At 42.5% G+C, this 17,475-nt stretch overlaps 1 protein-coding gene across 1 annotated transcript in view; it reads right to left on the bottom strand.

The window, feature by feature from the left end:
* The window catches only part of C2CD2 (C2 calcium-dependent domain containing 2), a 35,854-nt gene that overhangs the window by 11,798 nt on the left and 6,581 nt on the right, over positions 1-17,475 (bottom strand). The window contains exons 3-8 of the mRNA XM_009574791.1: positions 12,915-13,034; positions 12,388-12,489; positions 8,403-8,525; positions 7,980-8,100; positions 4,781-4,889; positions 1,659-1,720 (exon numbers count right to left, since the gene is read on the bottom strand). Coding sequence (XP_009573086.1) covers positions 1,659-1,720; positions 4,781-4,889; positions 7,980-8,100; positions 8,403-8,525; positions 12,388-12,489; positions 12,915-13,034 — 637 coding nt within the window. The remainder of the gene's footprint in view (positions 1-1,658; positions 1,721-4,780; positions 4,890-7,979; positions 8,101-8,402; positions 8,526-12,387; positions 12,490-12,914; positions 13,035-17,475) is intronic.

Below are 17,475 nucleotides of genomic sequence, written 5' to 3'. Positions count from 1 at the left end.
AAAGACCCACTACTAAAAATGCGCACGTACAGGAAAGACTAAACTTTATGCAAGAAACAATATATATTTGCTGACTGTATATAGATCCCATTTTTTTGTTAAAAATAAAAACCATTTCAGATAAATTTTTTAAAGCATTTGCCTAAGTTTGGCTTCCCAATTCCTCAAATAATCACAAATCATATGCAAGGTATTGAATGACTTTGTTTATCTGGAGTATTAAAAATAAAAATAAATACAGTAACCCAAACCCAAAAATCAAACATAGTCCACTTGGCTATATTACTTATTAACCATGGCTTAGATAAAATATTATTACCTAATAAGTTATTGGCCAAGCCTTCATCCATTATCACAAGACACCATGAGTAAAAGCACGTTTTTTTTTTTAATCACTGGGTATGAAAAGCTGTGGCCAATACTTAAACTTTTTCCTGAACTCAGTTGAATATAACTGACAGTACTGAAACACAGAGAAATAGCTCAGTGTCAAAAAGTAATGCTTCTTTTTTTGTTTGTTTTACACCTGAAACCTGACATAAGAAGGAAAAAGCAAACGGATCCAAGAGGTGAAATACAGTTACTATTTCTAGCTACAGCAAAACTCTGTATCAGCAGAAGAACATGCAATGTATAGGAGAAGAATTTATGATGTTGTGTCATCACTTCAATAAAGCCCAAGTTATGAAGTACTTGGAGCAAGTTTACAAAGCTCATGCAAATACCTCAACATGCTCTCTGGTCTCAGCACCTACCCACCCCTTACCCCCACTAGGAATGTAATGCTTCTCCAAATAAATCAAATGCCATAGTTCAGTGGAGGGGTTGTCTTGCCACTGAAGGCTACTTGCAAACTGCAACAATAGAATCAAGTAGTACAAAAGTTTCAGCCCCCATGTTTTATATTTAACCCAATATAATCAGAATTAGTGTGTTTTATACCTGATAATTGCTAGGCAGCCTCTGGGGCTTGAAAAGGAAGGATTTAGGATTAACACCCATGATTCCCCTTCAGCCACAGAAAGACCTGGAAAGCTTCACTTGAAACCAAAATTGTTCACAGTGGATCTGTTAAAAGTTTAGAAGGCTGAAAAATTAAGACTATCAGCAGATGGAAGACTCAGGATGTTGACAGTCTAGAAACTCGAGGCTTCTCTGTAACCTTAACTCTGAGGAGGACAGAGACACATGAACAGTGTATTCTCTCTTCTGTCCATGATTACTGATGGAGGTAACAGTGTACATAGACAGCACTTAACCCAGGTCAATCAGTGTTGCCCAAGAACTCTCTGATTTTCCACGGATTTCAACTCTAGGACATAAATTTAAGGACAGGCTTATGGAATTTAAAAACACAAACTTAAGTTATAAATTTTCCCCAAGCTGTCTGTTTCGTACAAGTTTGGCTGGCTATTTTCGTCTGATCTCTCTTCCACAGCGGTTCTTTCCCCCAGGGCTGCCTAGATCCATGCTTGAGGCATACCTGATTTCAATACCAGGACAAGTCAGTATAAGACATCTACGCTTTAATGCAGGTTCAGAAATCTAAGAGTTTCTTACATAGCTATACAGCTGGGTAGAACTAAAAGAGGACTTATGTCAACATTTAGCAATGCTCACAAGCTGATCATGCAAAATAATTCAGTTTTAATACTTACTATCCAACTTCCCATCTTCTACTATTTGCAGTTGCAATGCTTTTGATTTGGCACTTAGTTCACTGTGAAGTAAATGAAACTATGTTAGGTGAGCAGATTTTCCTTCCCACTTAGGTCTTCCCCTTTCCCATTCTGGTTGCCAACACCCTAACTTTTCTTGGCCCGCAGTAAGCCAAGCAGTACAACTTGCTAACCGAGGCAGGCAGCAGTACATGGCAGCACTGCCGGGCTGCTGGGTATGCTGCATGTGTAGCATCTTTTTGACCTCAGGTAAGACTGACTAAAGAGATCATAGTCAGAAAAACTTAGATTGCTTCTCTCCAGCACTGTTGCAGAAGCTTGATTACCTAAAATTTCAGAGGCTTTTCTTCTCCCCAGTAATGGACAAACACCGCCCTTCAAGCTGATGTTGGTCCCTAATCCAATTGCTACACCACAGCACTAAGAAGCTGTTTTTTCCTGGCAGGATCAAATTTATAAGTCAAGGTGCTGGAACAGGTCCAATCAACAAGCCATTCAAAGCTGTGGGGTATCCTGTCAAGGCACGAAAGTGTCCTGCAAAAGCAGGACAGATGCAAGTAAGTAAAAGTAGTTAGTCTTATGTGAGAAGAGTCAGTATTACTTTTCCAAAATAAGACTCAAGGATGTTGCAAGATAACAAGAACTAGTTTCTGTGTGACAGAACCGACGTGAACTGTTAGCAAAATTACTGGCATGTGTGGTACTTCATAAGATGGACTAGACAACAGATACAAAACCTTTCCTCTAACTGAGACAGTGAAGCAAACTGGGTACCTAGTGAGGAACTTGATTTTATAACCTTTTGGCGTGCCAAAAACCTTAAGGGCACATATGTATGTATTTTATTTTTATGTCTCCATTTCAGGACGGTGTGATGTTGGCTGCAGGCATCCCACCTCCATTAGATGCTGGGACATCATCTATGCAGCAGGTTTTAAGTTCTTCCCTGACACTCCCACCTCCTCCTGCACTTCCAAAACTTGAAAGGAAGGACCTTGATGGTACTATTGCTGCTTTTCCCATGAAGCTAAAGCAGAGTCTGACATGGTGGTCAGTACACTAGTCTTCAGAGTGGTGGGTATTTTTGAAGAAAGGAAAGAGGGCAGGGGATGTGAACTTGAAAGAAGGTATGCAGCCACATCCCGATCACTCATCTGTAAAAGTCCTCAAGCTTACCTCATGCACTTCTGAAAAGCAGCCAACGCCATGGAAAACCCAGCATTATCCCTAGCATCAAGGCCAAATTCCACTCAACTTAATCACATCCTGCCTGCCCTCTCTCTGCACTTTCAGTCGGAAAGGGTACTATTCTGACAAATTTCCTGTCCGAAATCGCTGGGAACATGTCTGCTCTGCAACACCAAGCATGGATGCTGTTCTACCAACAGATGGCTGAAGTGATTCACAGACCCAGTGGCCGAAGCACTGTGAGATACTCTAGAATAGAAAGCTGCTACAGAAATGCATTTTTTCCCCCCTCTTATTGTGGAGAAGAAACGCATCACGTTAATCCTTAAGTCTTGATGGCAACACAGCATACTGTCACAGAAGAACGCTGTCTGATCTGTGGCTTTCCACAAAACCTGTAGGTCCTCATAACTAAAATCAGACTTTAAAAGTCTTTAGACTGTGTATGTCTGAAGGAAGAGAGCTTCCTATCTGGTTTTCCACTTGACAGCAGGATAAGAAGCAGTTGCACACACCTCCATCAGACCACATAAAAAGGTGAGGCCCTTCAGTGTGGTTCTAAAACATCAATTTTTCTTTGCTGACTATAGTGACTTCTCATCACCCCCACCCCCTACACACTCTCAGAGGGGTCTGGTGTTCTCCAAGTCCTGTACAGCTTGTGATGACCAATCCTGGCGCCTTCCTTCAAATCAAGCAGCCTGTCACTTTTCCCCTCAGCTCCCCTGTTTCTGCAGTGCACGCTCCCATAACATTCACGGGCACAGTCCAGCAGACTGCGGTGAGGACACAGAAAAAGATCTGTGCATTGCACGATCACTCCCCCTTCAAGTTGAGGAGGAGCATGCAGAAGTGCACACGACTGCTTGAGGAAGAAAGCACTCAGCATAGACAGGCCCAGGTCTGAATACACGCTCAGTTCCTTGTAAGCTAAGCCTCTGCTTTGCAAGAGAAGGAACAGATACAGTGGATGCCAGGTTGAAACTAGACAGTGAAGAAAAACATCACACAAACCCAACTGAAATACTACTCTCTGAAATATATATATTTAGAGAGAGAGAGAGAGAGAGAGAGAGAGAGAGAGAAATGGAACTGAGATGGGAGAGGAAAGCTACAGAAAGAACCAGAGAGACTCCACTGGGCATGAAGTGCCTCTCACATTAATAATCTGTTAGAAAAAAAAGCAAGCAGCATGTTGCATGGCAGCATCTCTACCCCATTCCCCTGGGAAGCTGCTTCTGCCTGCCTGTGCGTGTGTTTAAAGCCACTAGAGGAACATCCCTCTAACCCACCCCGCCATCAGTCATTCCCCCTTCCTCAACTCGTACAATACAGAAGCTACCACATATTTCTGCTCTGCTGCTAGAAAGTGGAAATGAAAATAGTTTTAGAACTGCTCACTTTTGACCTTATTTACAGAAGCTGTGTGAATCACAGAATACCGTGCAGGCTGTCCAAAAGTCCCATTTCAGTTCCACAGAAAAAAATCTAGTTAGTTTTACACTCCCTTTTTAACCATAGCCACCATTCTTTTAGATCGTCGATTTTTTTGCACATTTACATTTCCCACTCAGGGGAGGGAAGGGAGACACATCAGATTTCCTCAAATGCAGTTTTCAAGGTAAAGTGACTTCAAAACCTTGCTAACATTTTTTCTGGCACTGTATGAAAGAACAGGGTGATTTATTATGCCTGTTACTGCTGTCATTTACTAGAATCAGATATCTACCAGGGAAGATCTAGAGACCTATTTGATCCCATATCCATGCAGAATGTAATTAGATATCCTGAATTTCTGAGGCCACCCCACCAGACGTATTTCAAAATGCCATTCTTCCCTCAAAAACCTCACATAGTTTAAGTAAAAAAAGATGCTTTACTATAAAAGTATTCTCAGTAGGTAAGTTACTTACAAGATAAACTCTTCCTTCCAAAAGGGATTTGCAGCATTTTTGGCTACAGAGCTGGAAAACTTCTGCATAGGGTCATTCAACTGAACTATACATGCAAGGTTTGTGCTGCCTGTAAGGGCAAGAAAAATCAATATCCAGTTATTAATATTCCATCCCCAGGAGGACACTTATTCAAAAGAAAATGAAGAACCCCCTTCCTTACATACCGTGCTTTTGAATAGACTATTGCAAACACTTCCTCACCCACCCGCAGAATAAATTTCTTCCCTCCCCTCAGTTTGTATACCATCTACATTAATGGCAATGGTCAAGATTGGGTCATCATTGTCCTATGCACAGTTCTACATAGTGTGAAACACGACGACCCAATTTAAATTCTGGCATGAAGCAAAAAAGTGCAGGAATAAAAAGATCAAAAAGGATGGGGAGACAGAATGAACAGCAAGGAGGTGGCGGTACGGGTGCGAGGGGAGGAGGGAGTAAAGTTGAATACAACTGCTTTAAAAAAACCAGAAGTTTTCAAAATTCCTACTGGCCACAGTCACAGTTGTTTCTTTGGACATCAAAGCAAGCTGCTTCTGCTAGCAAGTGAATGATGACAGTAATGTTAATTAACAATGGCTTTGTGGACTCCGGTTTTTAACAAGTTCATGGCATTTTAGAGTACTGGTGCAGAATTATCTCCACCTTGATCTTGGAATTTGATAGCGTGGCAAATTGGCGTATCAGAGTAGTTATATTGCTGCTCCAAGGGGAAATAGTTTGCACAATGTGTTCCTCTTAAAACAATTTCTTTTCTATGGCTTTCACAGCATCAGAAATCATCTCAGTCCCAGGGTTCTAAAATATCACGGAAAGCGGCAAAAAGCTCAGTATTGGCTGTGTGCAAAGCAAACAAAAGATATGCTGCCTTCAGTTCTCCAGAAGAATCTAGGTTTATATTTACTATCATCAACTCTCAGTTGTCCTCTGGTGGTGCACCAGGGCTGTGGATGAGCCCTATCTGAGGCACAGAAGCAGCTTGGGCCTGGCAAGGTTGTTAGAGGAGACAAAGCACTATGTACACACAGCTTATTCGGGATCCAAGCTAACCCTGGAGTAAGTAGTTTAGCTGCTTTCACAGCATGCTGAGCCTGAGTTAATGAACCTGGGCCGGTTTTCTGTTAACCCAGCCATATGTCTCTGCAGCTTGCTCTTACTGCCAGCAGAGCTCAGCAGCCCAGGGCAGAAACGCCTGTATAGCTCTGCCTGAAATTACACCAGAGCCACTGACCGACTGATACTGAATAAGGTATTTCAACATTTCTGCCCTGCATACCCTGGTGTACACAACTAACAATTTTTTCCTTAACAGCAGAGATCACTTTTGCCCTCGATGATATACTGTGGACCATATAGTACTAAATCTAGGATAATCTTTGTTTACAAACCAAGGAGATAAAAATGGGCACAGCCCATAAGCAGAGGCCAGTTCTGCTACTGGTTACTCAGCAGTTGAACTAACATATCTACAGGAAAGCCACAAGCTCCTATAACCATGTTAGCACCCATGGTTTATAGGATGATAATGATCAACAGACAAACCGCCCCTCCCCAACCCTCTACGTATCTATGCAGGTTAGCCTGCAATATTGCACACTCTTATTGAGTCTCAGAGTTGCAACAGGATAATTAATTATTGCTGCAAGACAAGGCCAGGAAAAGGGAACAATAATCAAAAGGCAGCAAGCTATGTCCAGAAGCTAGCATCTTCCCAGCTGTGCAGTACTTCCACTGGATTTCGAGTGTACCAGCTAAACCCCACTAAGAAGCTTTATTTCTCATACTCGGTTCCAAAGCGTTTACACTCCCAGAGTTGCTAGGGAACCAGCAAAATTCCCTCCATCTCCTTTTAGAAGAGCAAATGGTGATTTTGCCTCTCAATATCTGGGTTCCCTAAGTAGAGCACATTAATTTTGCCCTTTTCCTCTCATTTTTAGGGAGGGGGCAGAGAGGCTTCCCATAAGATGAATCCTCTGTTGCATGCACTGTATACACAGAAAGGTATCTCGTCTCATGAGTTTTAAAGGCGGCCAAAATGATCTGCTCTTTTGAAAAGCTTAGTTTGCTCTACGGAATTGTAGCAAATATTGAATGAGGTTTTCCTGCAACCTACAGTTTCCTGCACAGTTTTATTTATACAGGACATTTTACTGCAAAGAGTTCCAGAACTGCTATAAAAATAATTTGTTTTTAAAAAACAGTCTGCAGTAAGTTACAGGGGAATCACTTCCAACCAGGATGAGCAAAGCAGCATTATGCAAGAGCCTGGGGCAGAAACCTATTACATCTAACTGAAAAAAGGAGTATAGCAAGTAGGATATATTTATCCAAAACTAGTGCCTTGCCCAATTTAGCAGCCACAAGCTTCCATTAAAAAGACTGTTACGGAATTGTTAGTGACCATAAATAACAGAGCCTTAAATTTGTATTTCCACTGACAAAATCTGAAACATGCTTGCTCGTGCCTCAATCAGTGACACAGGCATGCTTGCACTTGAAGAAGTCTCAATACTTGCTAGACAGGCTTGGTGCGTCTTTCCAAAACCAACAGTGCAACTTCACTAGGCAGTGACCTCCTTTTTGGCTTCATTCTCCACTTGCAAGAGGTACTCCCTCCCCTACCCACCGAGGTACCTTATTGGGGGGAAAAAGTCCCTGACAACAAAACACCACCTTTGAGGAGAGTTTGCATAGAGGAGGAGAGTTTTAGATAAATCAGCAAATTGCTCAGAAGTAAAGAAAAGCAGCTGTAAAAATAAGGTAATACTGAACCAAACCAATGTCATTGCTAGCAGTTAATGGAGAGTTGGATTTGAGCCCCTCATCTTGGGTACACCCAAAGTGATAACTTTTAGAAATTAAAACTAAAATCCAGAAAATAATCAACCAACTTTATAAATGTCAAACAAATTTCAGTTTGTTTTCAACAATGATGGATTTGTTTACAAGAAGATCAAGATGTTTAAATACTTAAATAAACCAAAACATACACAGTTTTGTGCAAGCATGACTAAGCCTGTTTCTCAGAGTACAGCAATTTCTTACATCTTCTTTTGAGAGAAAGTTGTAACACAGAACTTCCAAATAATTTCAGCCAAAAGGAAAAAAAAAACCCAACCCTGCTTGAAAACGAGCAGCATCGTGTGGTCTACATTACCTGCAGCACTGTGATCAGTTAGGTTTACCGCGATGTTCTTTACCAGCAGTCTGAGTTCATGAGCCCTTGGAGGTTTAGGCGGACTAGTGCCCTGAGGGAGAAGGCTTACGTTCTGTACATTCTGTGAAAAGCAAGCAGAACAAGAGGGATCGCGCATATGCAAATACAAAATACTTTTAACTTCTGTCACGGCGATATAGGGAAGCAGACGTGCGCTGGGCTGTAACATCAACAGATAGGCACACAGGAGTTATGATCACAAAGCCTCCACTGCCAAAGGCTATGTTGTTTTAGAGAATGCGTTCCAGTTGTTTCTGATCACCGAATGGTGTTAAACTTACTCATTTGTGAGTCATTAATATACAATAAAAACACTAAGCAGAAGGACACTTCTCAAAAGATTTAGGTAGGAATAAGACTTACCTGAACCTCCTTTACATCTGTAGGCCTCGTACTCAACACTACAGATGGAGAAGCTGAGCTAAAGAGGTTCTTCAAAACATCTCTGAGTGTTTCAGATATTGCACAAGTCCCTCCTGCCTGTCCCTAAGAGGAAACAAACAATCATGCTTCTCAAAACTCAGAAGAAAGAAGTTAAGGCAAAAATTAATCTGGTATATCTAAACCACCACAAAGCTATCTAATATTAACTTTGCCAGAGAGAGACATGGTTTCCGTCGCCAACAACAAAATGTAACAAGAGATTATGCAAATAATAACTTAAATTTCTGTATTATGCATTAAAGGAAAACTAGAAATATACACTGAAAGTCACATGCCTGTTCTGAGTTAGGAAGGCACAGCTATTAGCCACAAACCCAGAAATTTCATTAACAGTTTGTATCTTATGATGGTGCTTTAAAGTTTTTTTACTGCTCTGCACCCCACTGAGAGAGCAGATCAGGTCATCAGATAAGCAGATCGGCACTGTTCCACTGATTAAATGGGAGTTATGCCAGCTTGCAACAGCTGAGAAGAAGCTACTCCTGTGCTGCACTGAAAAAAATGTTATAGCATCTCTTGGAGGTCTTCAACCTTGCTGAAAAGTGCACTGTATGGACAGATATTCATACTGCTCTGGGGGACTGACTTGCATGTTTGTCTGTTCAAAAATCTCATGGCAATCTGTGCTTAGCACCACTACCTCTGAGGGATCAGAACAGACCACAGATTTTGCTTACACATGTAGCTTCACACGATTAATTGTAAGATGTATGAAGATGGCGAACCGCCCCTGCCCTCCCTGTGCTCCTGGAGAAGCCTGCTTCCCATGTCACGCTCCTCAGAAAATCTCTTCTGCTCAGTTACCTACAGGGAGTGGATTTTCAAATTAAGCTATCACAGAAGGGGCAGTCTGATACCCAAGTGCTCTGAAGGTAGCAAAGGAGAAATCTCAGTGTGGTTTCTTTTCTAAAGAAAAGATTGAAGTGGGAGACAAAGATTTGACCTAAATAACAGAGGACTCACCCGTCTTTTCTCACCTGATACCACACCTGAGAGACTTTACTATTACAGAACAAGACTTTACAAGAAAGGGAACTGATTTACAGATGCAGACACAGAATAGCTGGAGAATGTAATAATCACACAAAGCAGAAAATAGGTACCCTTCTGCCTGCTGCTGTCTTGCCAGGACCATGCCTACAACCGGCGTGCCATGGCCAACAAACAAGGCCCTGCCGCAAAGGCAAGGACACCCAATTTGCACCAGCGGGGAGAACAAGTAGGGGACTGCAGGCCTAATCCTGGTAGATTGCTTCGATAACACTGCGGCTGCGCACCACCACTTTCAGCGCTGCCTGACCCACGCTGCTGCAGCCACGCAGCGCAACGAAGCCGCAAGGCAGTAACAGCTCAAGCCTCAAACAACCGCATCTCTGCACACACGGCAGAGCCCAGGCTTTGCTCTGCCACCCTGGACACCCTGCACCATGCTCCTCCGTTACAGAGAGCTCTCTGCACGAGAGGCAATCTGTCGTTTCAAAAGCCTCGGTCCTTTCTTAGGTGTAGGAGAACGATCGTGCAATGACTTCTGCACTCTTAAAGGTACGCTTGCAGCTTGCACAACAGGTTAAACAGATTCGGAGTAACAGCCCTTTCCCAATTACCCAAGTGTTACAGAAACGTTTAGGGTGTTTCATAAAAATCCCAGGAATGTTGTGTACAGAAATCCTGTTTCACTGCCTTCTTACCTAACCACCCTTCGATGACAGGTCGCTACAATTCAAAACGTACAACAGCATTGACCAGTCCCACAGAAACTCCACTTTGTTCACACCGTGCTCCCTCAAACAACTGCCAAGGAAAGAGGCAGCGGCACATTTCTGCAACTTGCAGATAATACTCTTTTACTTTAAAAAATATTAAAGTAAATTAGGCTGTCTAAAGCCTCAGTTTCAGTAATTTCATTACTTATGTTATTTAAATAAGCAGACGAATCGTGGTTAGTTTTCACTGTTTTAGAGGTAATTTCCCTCCCCTGTCCTTACCTAAACACTGTTTGATGAAGAACACTGTCAAATTGTAAAATCCCAGCCACCTCTCGTTTTGCCATCAACCTAATCTAACATTTGTTACCTAAAGGTAACAACAGAACGATAGTCATTGGACTTCTACTCATAGATATTTTCTGATGTTTCCCATAGTCATTTGGAAAGCAGTTTGAAGAGCCTCCTGTCAGCCCAACCTCATTTTTAGCCATCCTTATTTGGTGTAGACACCTTCTACAAGGCAAACCATAATGGCTTCACTGCCAACCAAAAAGGCTTAAGACAACACGTTTTACTTTGGGTTTGACAAGGGCTAGGGGCGTATAGCCAGCTACCGTGGCCAGCTTGGGGCACAGCAGCACATGAAGTCACAGGAGCACAACCGCATGCAAACCCAAGCCCTGCCAGTCAGCCAGGCTGCCAAACGCAACTCAGGTTCACCCAGCTAGTATAAACAGAAAATGGGTTATTATATCCACCTCGTTCAACTGATGACAAAACCATTGTGTAGATAATCACAAGCAATTAAAGGTATTCATTTGTACATTCAATATTGCTTCCGAAAGAAGGAAAAACAAGACACAAAAGCTGACATTTAAGTTTAGGAGCTGAAGCAATTTCTGAGGTGTAGGTTGCTCACAGGTTTTAGCTCTTTGTTTATTCCCTCCCCTCTTCCCTAAGTGCTAATAAAAACTTCAAAGTGAAAATAAAGCCCTTAGCTATTAAGAACTTAACAGGCTCATTTTAAAAACGCAGGCAAAGCACAGCAAGTTACAACTCCTTTGCAACTCTGGACTCAGGCATCTCTCAAAAAGCAGGTTGTGAAGTCCAGTGACTGTACCAGTCATCTGTATTTGCCAGTAAGTACTTAATGACTGTTCAATATGTGGATAATCAGCATGCCACCCCAACACGTGAAGGTCATTTATACTGCTACGCATGCACAGTAAAATCTACATTAAAACACACTTCAAAAGACTTGTCTGTCTTTAGTTAAGAGTTTCACATTTTTGTGTACAAAACCTGTGGTAATAAATTATTACGATTCTAGGTCACTCAGTACAGGTCTTTAGAAGCAGCTCTACTATACAATAAACCTATTTTTTAATGAGGTCTTCTGTCAGAAAATCAGCTTGACAAAATACAAGCAAGTGTTCACCCACTGTTGTAAGAAAGGCTTAAGTCATGATGTTTGTGCCAGAAGAAATATAATTGTGAAGGGCCAAAGGCAGAAGAAAGTCTCAGTCATGAAGAAACTCTTTCAGGGGATGTCCCAGTAAAAAAACCCCAATGAATCAGTGTTTATATACTAAGATAAGGTGCAATTCCAAAAGCATCAAGATATTTTTAGATCACCCATCATTTCCTTAAATAATTGTACTTTTTCAGAGCTGTTTCTGAACTATTGTTGCCAGATTTCAAAATTGATTTAAGTTAAGGAAGGGGCAACTTTGTAATTACTTTCACGGCAATATCATTACAATTGGGTTTTTTCGTTATTTTAGAAGTGCTTTGAGAGAAGGTATTTAGGAACAGACATTTTTCACACCTTTGAATTTGGGTGAAAAATGTTTGCCAAGTCATTTGTCTGTCAAATACAGACAATTTATTTTTAATGCTTCAGTAATCTTGAGAAATGCTCCCAGATTTCAGAGAAGGAGGGTTTTGACAGATAAGCCATGGCAGATGTCACTGAAGCAGTTCAAGATGGCACTGCCGACAGGTAACTGCCCATGCTTCTACCGAAGGCAGCCAGCAGAAAGGAACGGGCATTTTTGTTTCAGCTCTTCCAGCCTCACCTGATACCTTAGCTCTAGGCACTTCTACTGCTAACCTAAAGCATTACACTGAGTTTTGCACCGAAGGGGTAGAGACCCATCTTCTCTTACCATTACAACAAATAAAACTTACTGACTGACCTCCTGCACTGTTGGCTGGATTTCAAAGTTGGTTTCGTTGGCGTTAATGAGGAACCACTCAACTTTGACATCTTCTCCTTTGTCTTTCACATAGAGTTGAAGCTGTGGATAGGAAAGCAGTTATTGGAGAGTGTTTTGGTGTCCTGTAAAGAAATTGTAGGTCAAGCTCCACACTAAGGCTCGCCAAAGGAAGAATGATACCAGTTTCTGAGTAAGTAAATTCAAAGTGACAGTCTAAGAAGACAGAAGTTACTTAAGCTTTGAGAGTGCACGCCAGTCAAAAAAGGCTATTGTTGTTCTATACGTCTCAGTAGTCTACCCAACATGTTATTTATCCACAGTCTCCTAAAGAGGCGGCTTAATTTATGAAATTATCACTTGCCCCAGAGGGAAACTGTAATATTATTAAACGTTTTACCGGAGTTAACATGAGTTTGAATGCATTTTGAAAACAGTAGGTTCAGCTCAGCTGCAGGATGAGATGTAACAAAAGGGAAGAAGAGAGAGAACAACAATTAACACTTTACCTGCAAGTGAAGTGGAGACAATTTCACGCTGTACAACTGACCTTCTGCAGCCGCGGGTGAAGTATGTAAGACAGTGACAAAAAATTTAACGGAATCTCCCACAACATTACAAGAAACCACCTAAAGAAATGGGGGGGGAGGGGGAGGGGAGACAACGGAAGGGAAAACCAAATTAGTCTTCAGAAGAAGGTTTGGTGAAGGCAAGAAAGAAACTAAGAAAAGGAAGGACTTTAAGCTACCAGAATTACGCTAAACTCCGTAGGTGGGAGATTTCTAAGCAATTTCATTAACATCCCTACTTCCTTGTGCACATTCACTTCTAAAAACCGTAGTTCAAGTGTTCGCTTCTGGACACAGAATTTAATACCTGGAAATTCCGGTATTTTCCAAAACTTCTTTTGTATTGTTATCCAATACAAAAGTAACTCCTCACCTGACAAAGGCTCCTTTGTGTTTCACATCTCTATATACTAAAAGCTCAAAGATCCAGTTTTGCATAAGGGAGACAAAGAAGTTTGTTCTTCTTCTTCTGCTCCGAACTAAGTAGCCTACCATAGGACAGCTGGTTTTACCAAACAGTATTTGTTTCAGTGGTATCCTACAAATGTGAAACTTTGGCATAAATCTGCTACTGCAGAAGAGGATTTTGTCTGAGTAATTCCAGTTCCCAGTGGGGTGGGAAGGGGCAGGAGCCTTTAAAAGTTTATTCAAGTCTTTGAACAAACCAAGAAAGGCCCTGAAATTTGGTGACAAAGCTAAACATCTGGGAAAAGTTTGTATGCCACTTGACTGCAACAGACTTGGTTGAGTACACTCCCTCACTTTTGGGAGCAGTAATTTAACTTGTTATCACACTGAGTTTACAAACACTGAATGGTTTTTCCTCCCTCTCCTCTGCAAACCGACTGAGGGGCCAGAGCTGCCATGCAAAATTCCCACAGAAAGCGCCTGGCGGCACAGGAAAACCCCAGGTACGGAAGTCAGAAATCACTCGTTACGCCAGAGAGAGAAGCTCACTTTGCAAATAGCCCCGCTGGTTAAAGACAGCTGCTTGCCACTGTCCCACTGTGGTTACTGTCCCCACAGCTCCACCGTTGGAAAGAATAGCTGAGCCCTCCTTAGATTGATTGAGGCAAAGTTAATCAGGTTAATGCAATGTGCAGACAAATAATTCGCTGCAAGATTTGTTTGACGGAAACTCTGCATGTATGCTATTAAATTATGTTTGCGCACTTACTGCTTCACTTATGGGCTCTGGATTGAAGCTGAAGGCTTTAAAATGAATCATGTACCTTCTGGAAGATCCTTATCAGTCTCTCCTTAAACATATTTCATCTCCCTGGGCTCTACAGCATACTTTTTAAGAAGCACCAGAGCATTATCAAGGGCTTCAGAGCACATCCATTAAGATAGAGACTTAATTACAAAGGTACGGGGGGAGGGGATGGACACGACAAACAAAAATCCCAACCACACCCACAAGCAACAAGATTTGCCTTTTCAGGTTTGTCTTCTGCAAATTATAGCTTAGAAGTGGACAAATCAGTTTCCCTCACCTCTGCCCTTCCCCAAAGTCTAAATTCCTTCAGAAGTTATTTCTGACCCTTAATCCCATATAATGAACATGAATACCCACTATTATGATGTAACATAAAGGATTTTTAAGCATTTTTAATAGCTAACAAGACCGAAGAGCCTAACTGCTTATTTTACTTGTAGTTGAGTTGAAACACAGAATCACTCCTTTCATTCATGAGGATGGATTGGCATGGTGGCTCTTTAAAGACCTCAAAAATGAATAGGTTCTTCCCTCTTTTTTGAGGGCAGAGGAGGGAAAAGGACAGGTCTGATGCAAAAGCTGCTGACACTTGCATGTCCTAAATGCAGTGGTTTATTATCCATGCTCATTTTATCCACACATGGATAGGAAGTTCAGTGCATTCAGAACAAGTTGGACTTGCTGCACATGTGATGCAGAGCCATTCATCTGGAATTTCTGAATGTCTAAGAGCCAAGGTTGCCAGGTATGCAGTTGATTACTGCTTAAAAAAAAAGAAAGCGTGGCAGGAGAGCTGGTAGATGAGTTCATGTGCCGCTTTCTTAACTGTGTTTACTTCTTAGTAAAGGATGGAAACAGAAACTGCAGGTGGTGGAACTTTCACTCTTCTTTCTACAACTTGTCAGGAGATGCTAAATCCATTTTTTTATATTTGTACCTTTTAGTCTCCTTGATTAATTTATTTTCTGCCAGAGACATCTAGCAAGTCCTACTCCCCTTCTCCCCTCACTTTTAATAAAATAACTGGTCTTCAGGTACAGAGGTCTGTTAATTTTTAATCCAATGAGAAAAAGGAGTGGTTCCATGCTTGTTAATGGAAAATAATATGTATTTATATCACAAACAAAGGTTTGTTCTGGGAGCAGAACGGATTATGGAGTCAGAATACTGAGAGAAGTAGAATTCTGGGCTAGAATTTGAAGAGAACGCAATTCTGTTTTCATCTAAGATGCTGCCACAAGTGGTGAGAAGTTGATTAAAGAGACCGCAACTGCCGCTTCCCTTTTTAAGTGACATTCCTTTAGAAGTGTAGCGGATGATTTTGATAGACCAGAGCAGAAATATGTAAGCCATTTTCCTCAGAACAGTCACATGAAGAAAACTCCTGAAGCTTCTTGTGCTACGCTCCTCTTCCTCTGTGCCCCGATCCAACCTGCTTCCTCAAATTCATTTTCTCTGCACAGATGAAGAGCAGGAGAAGGGAGGGTCAGGCAAAGCACCCCTTTCTGGTTGACAGGGGAGAGAAAGAGGAAGGATAGATGTTCACAAGAAAACAGTAGCACCTGGACTGATGGGAAGGGAGCTGCTCTTCAACTTCATTTATCTTCTTCACCTCTCTCCCCCACCCCTCCTTACCAGGGACATCCCCAGTCATCAACACTTTGTGTTTTAGAGTCTAGAAAACCTGTCATTTTTACAACAAACTGTTCTTTAAAAATTAAGCCCTTGCACGACCGCACAGCAGCTGTGGCCAGCTAATTCTGGACTCCCAGAGGGGTCACACCAGCTCTCTTTTGTTATCTTACATCTGGACAAGCAAGACCTCCTAAGTTAGCGGAAATAGGTGAGGTGAAGTAGCAGCACAAAGAAACCACGACTCTTCTACCAGCAGGACCACGGTATTTTCTCCCTCCAGCACCTCCGTAGTTCTAGCCTCCCCCGGCACAAACACCCCGTCACCAGCCAAGGTCTCTCCATACACTCTGGGGATCGCCCATGGAAGGGATTCCCAGCCCTTCCTCAGGTGCCTTCTCCGGCAAGGCTGCGCCCCCGCTCCTCCTCAGCCCTCTGCCATCCCTCCCCACACTCAGCTGACTCCTGGCACTTGATCACCCCCATGCCAGGGTTATTCTTGCTATATCCTCAACACCCTCCAGCCTCGCCCCTCACCTGCCTCCATCCCTGACCGCACTAGCCCACGACATGGGTGAGCTGCCATGGCAAAAATCCCCGACCCGGTGGGGCTCTGTTCCTCAACTGCCGGACACTGGCACCCAGCTCCAACGAGCTGCAGATGCTGTAACACACCTTGCTTATACATATCTAAAACTGTTAGTACAATTATCCTAAAAAAATTCTCTTTCAGATAAACAACTGCAGGAATGACGGAGTCTGAAAAAGCACTACCGCTGGAGTAAGACAAGTATTTTTCTGAAAAACGCAAGCATCCAAACTTGTGTACCCACAGCTATTAAAGCCCTTCCCCCCGCTTTGCCCTCCCCCTCTGTATCTTGACTTTTTCCCTTCGTGGTTGCTCTGGACAGAGCTGCAGAATTTCAGTTTCTTTCCTTCCTGAAGCAGCAGCAGAAGATGCTTCATCTCAAGGAGGACCGTGCCTCTGCTCCTCACACGTGGTGTCCTCTCGCCTTGAGACGTTTCAGTTTTGGCACTGGCACCAGAGCGATTTGTGTGTTTCACACGGCCCCATCATTACTCCTCTGGGACAGTCGTCCTCCCTCCCCTCTCCACTTGCAGCAGCAGGTTCCCTCCCATGGCCAAGCAGAGGGTGAAGGGCCGTGACTTCAGGGGGAAGTTCTGACAGCCCTGCCAGGGAAGGTCATCTTCACCTTCCCCAGGCCCCGACCGCATCATGTGCACGTGTAAAATTCTCGGCATCACAGGCCTTGGTTGCTTTTTTTCTGGAAGGAAATCAGTTTTACTGTATTGGTATTTATTTCCAGAAATAGCAGGTTACTCAAGGTTACTCAGTAGTATGTAAGTAATAAAAACCTTTAACAGTTTGCACAAGAAAATGAGTATATACCATGAGGCAGCCACACAGTGAAAGCTGCCTTAATCTCAACTGCAGGGAGCAGTACGCCATTAGATTCAGGACCCCCACAATTTCCCATGTTTGTACTCCAAAACAAACTCCTATTCCATTCTGAGAAGGAGAAGGCTCCTTTTTTAGCATGGAAAACTTATCTTGTCAATGGCCACACAGACAGTTTGTGTGCTCAGATTAAAACCTCACTATAAGAAAATTTTCCAGTCAGAAAATTC

The sequence above is a fragment of the Fulmarus glacialis genome, unplaced genomic scaffold (genome assembly GCF_000690835.1).
Source record: "Fulmarus glacialis isolate BGI_N327 unplaced genomic scaffold, ASM69083v1 scaffold18070, whole genome shotgun sequence".
In the NCBI taxonomy this organism is placed as follows: domain Eukaryota; kingdom Metazoa; phylum Chordata; class Aves; order Procellariiformes; family Procellariidae; genus Fulmarus; species Fulmarus glacialis.
This window is presented reverse-complemented; position numbering and strand designations above follow the sequence as displayed.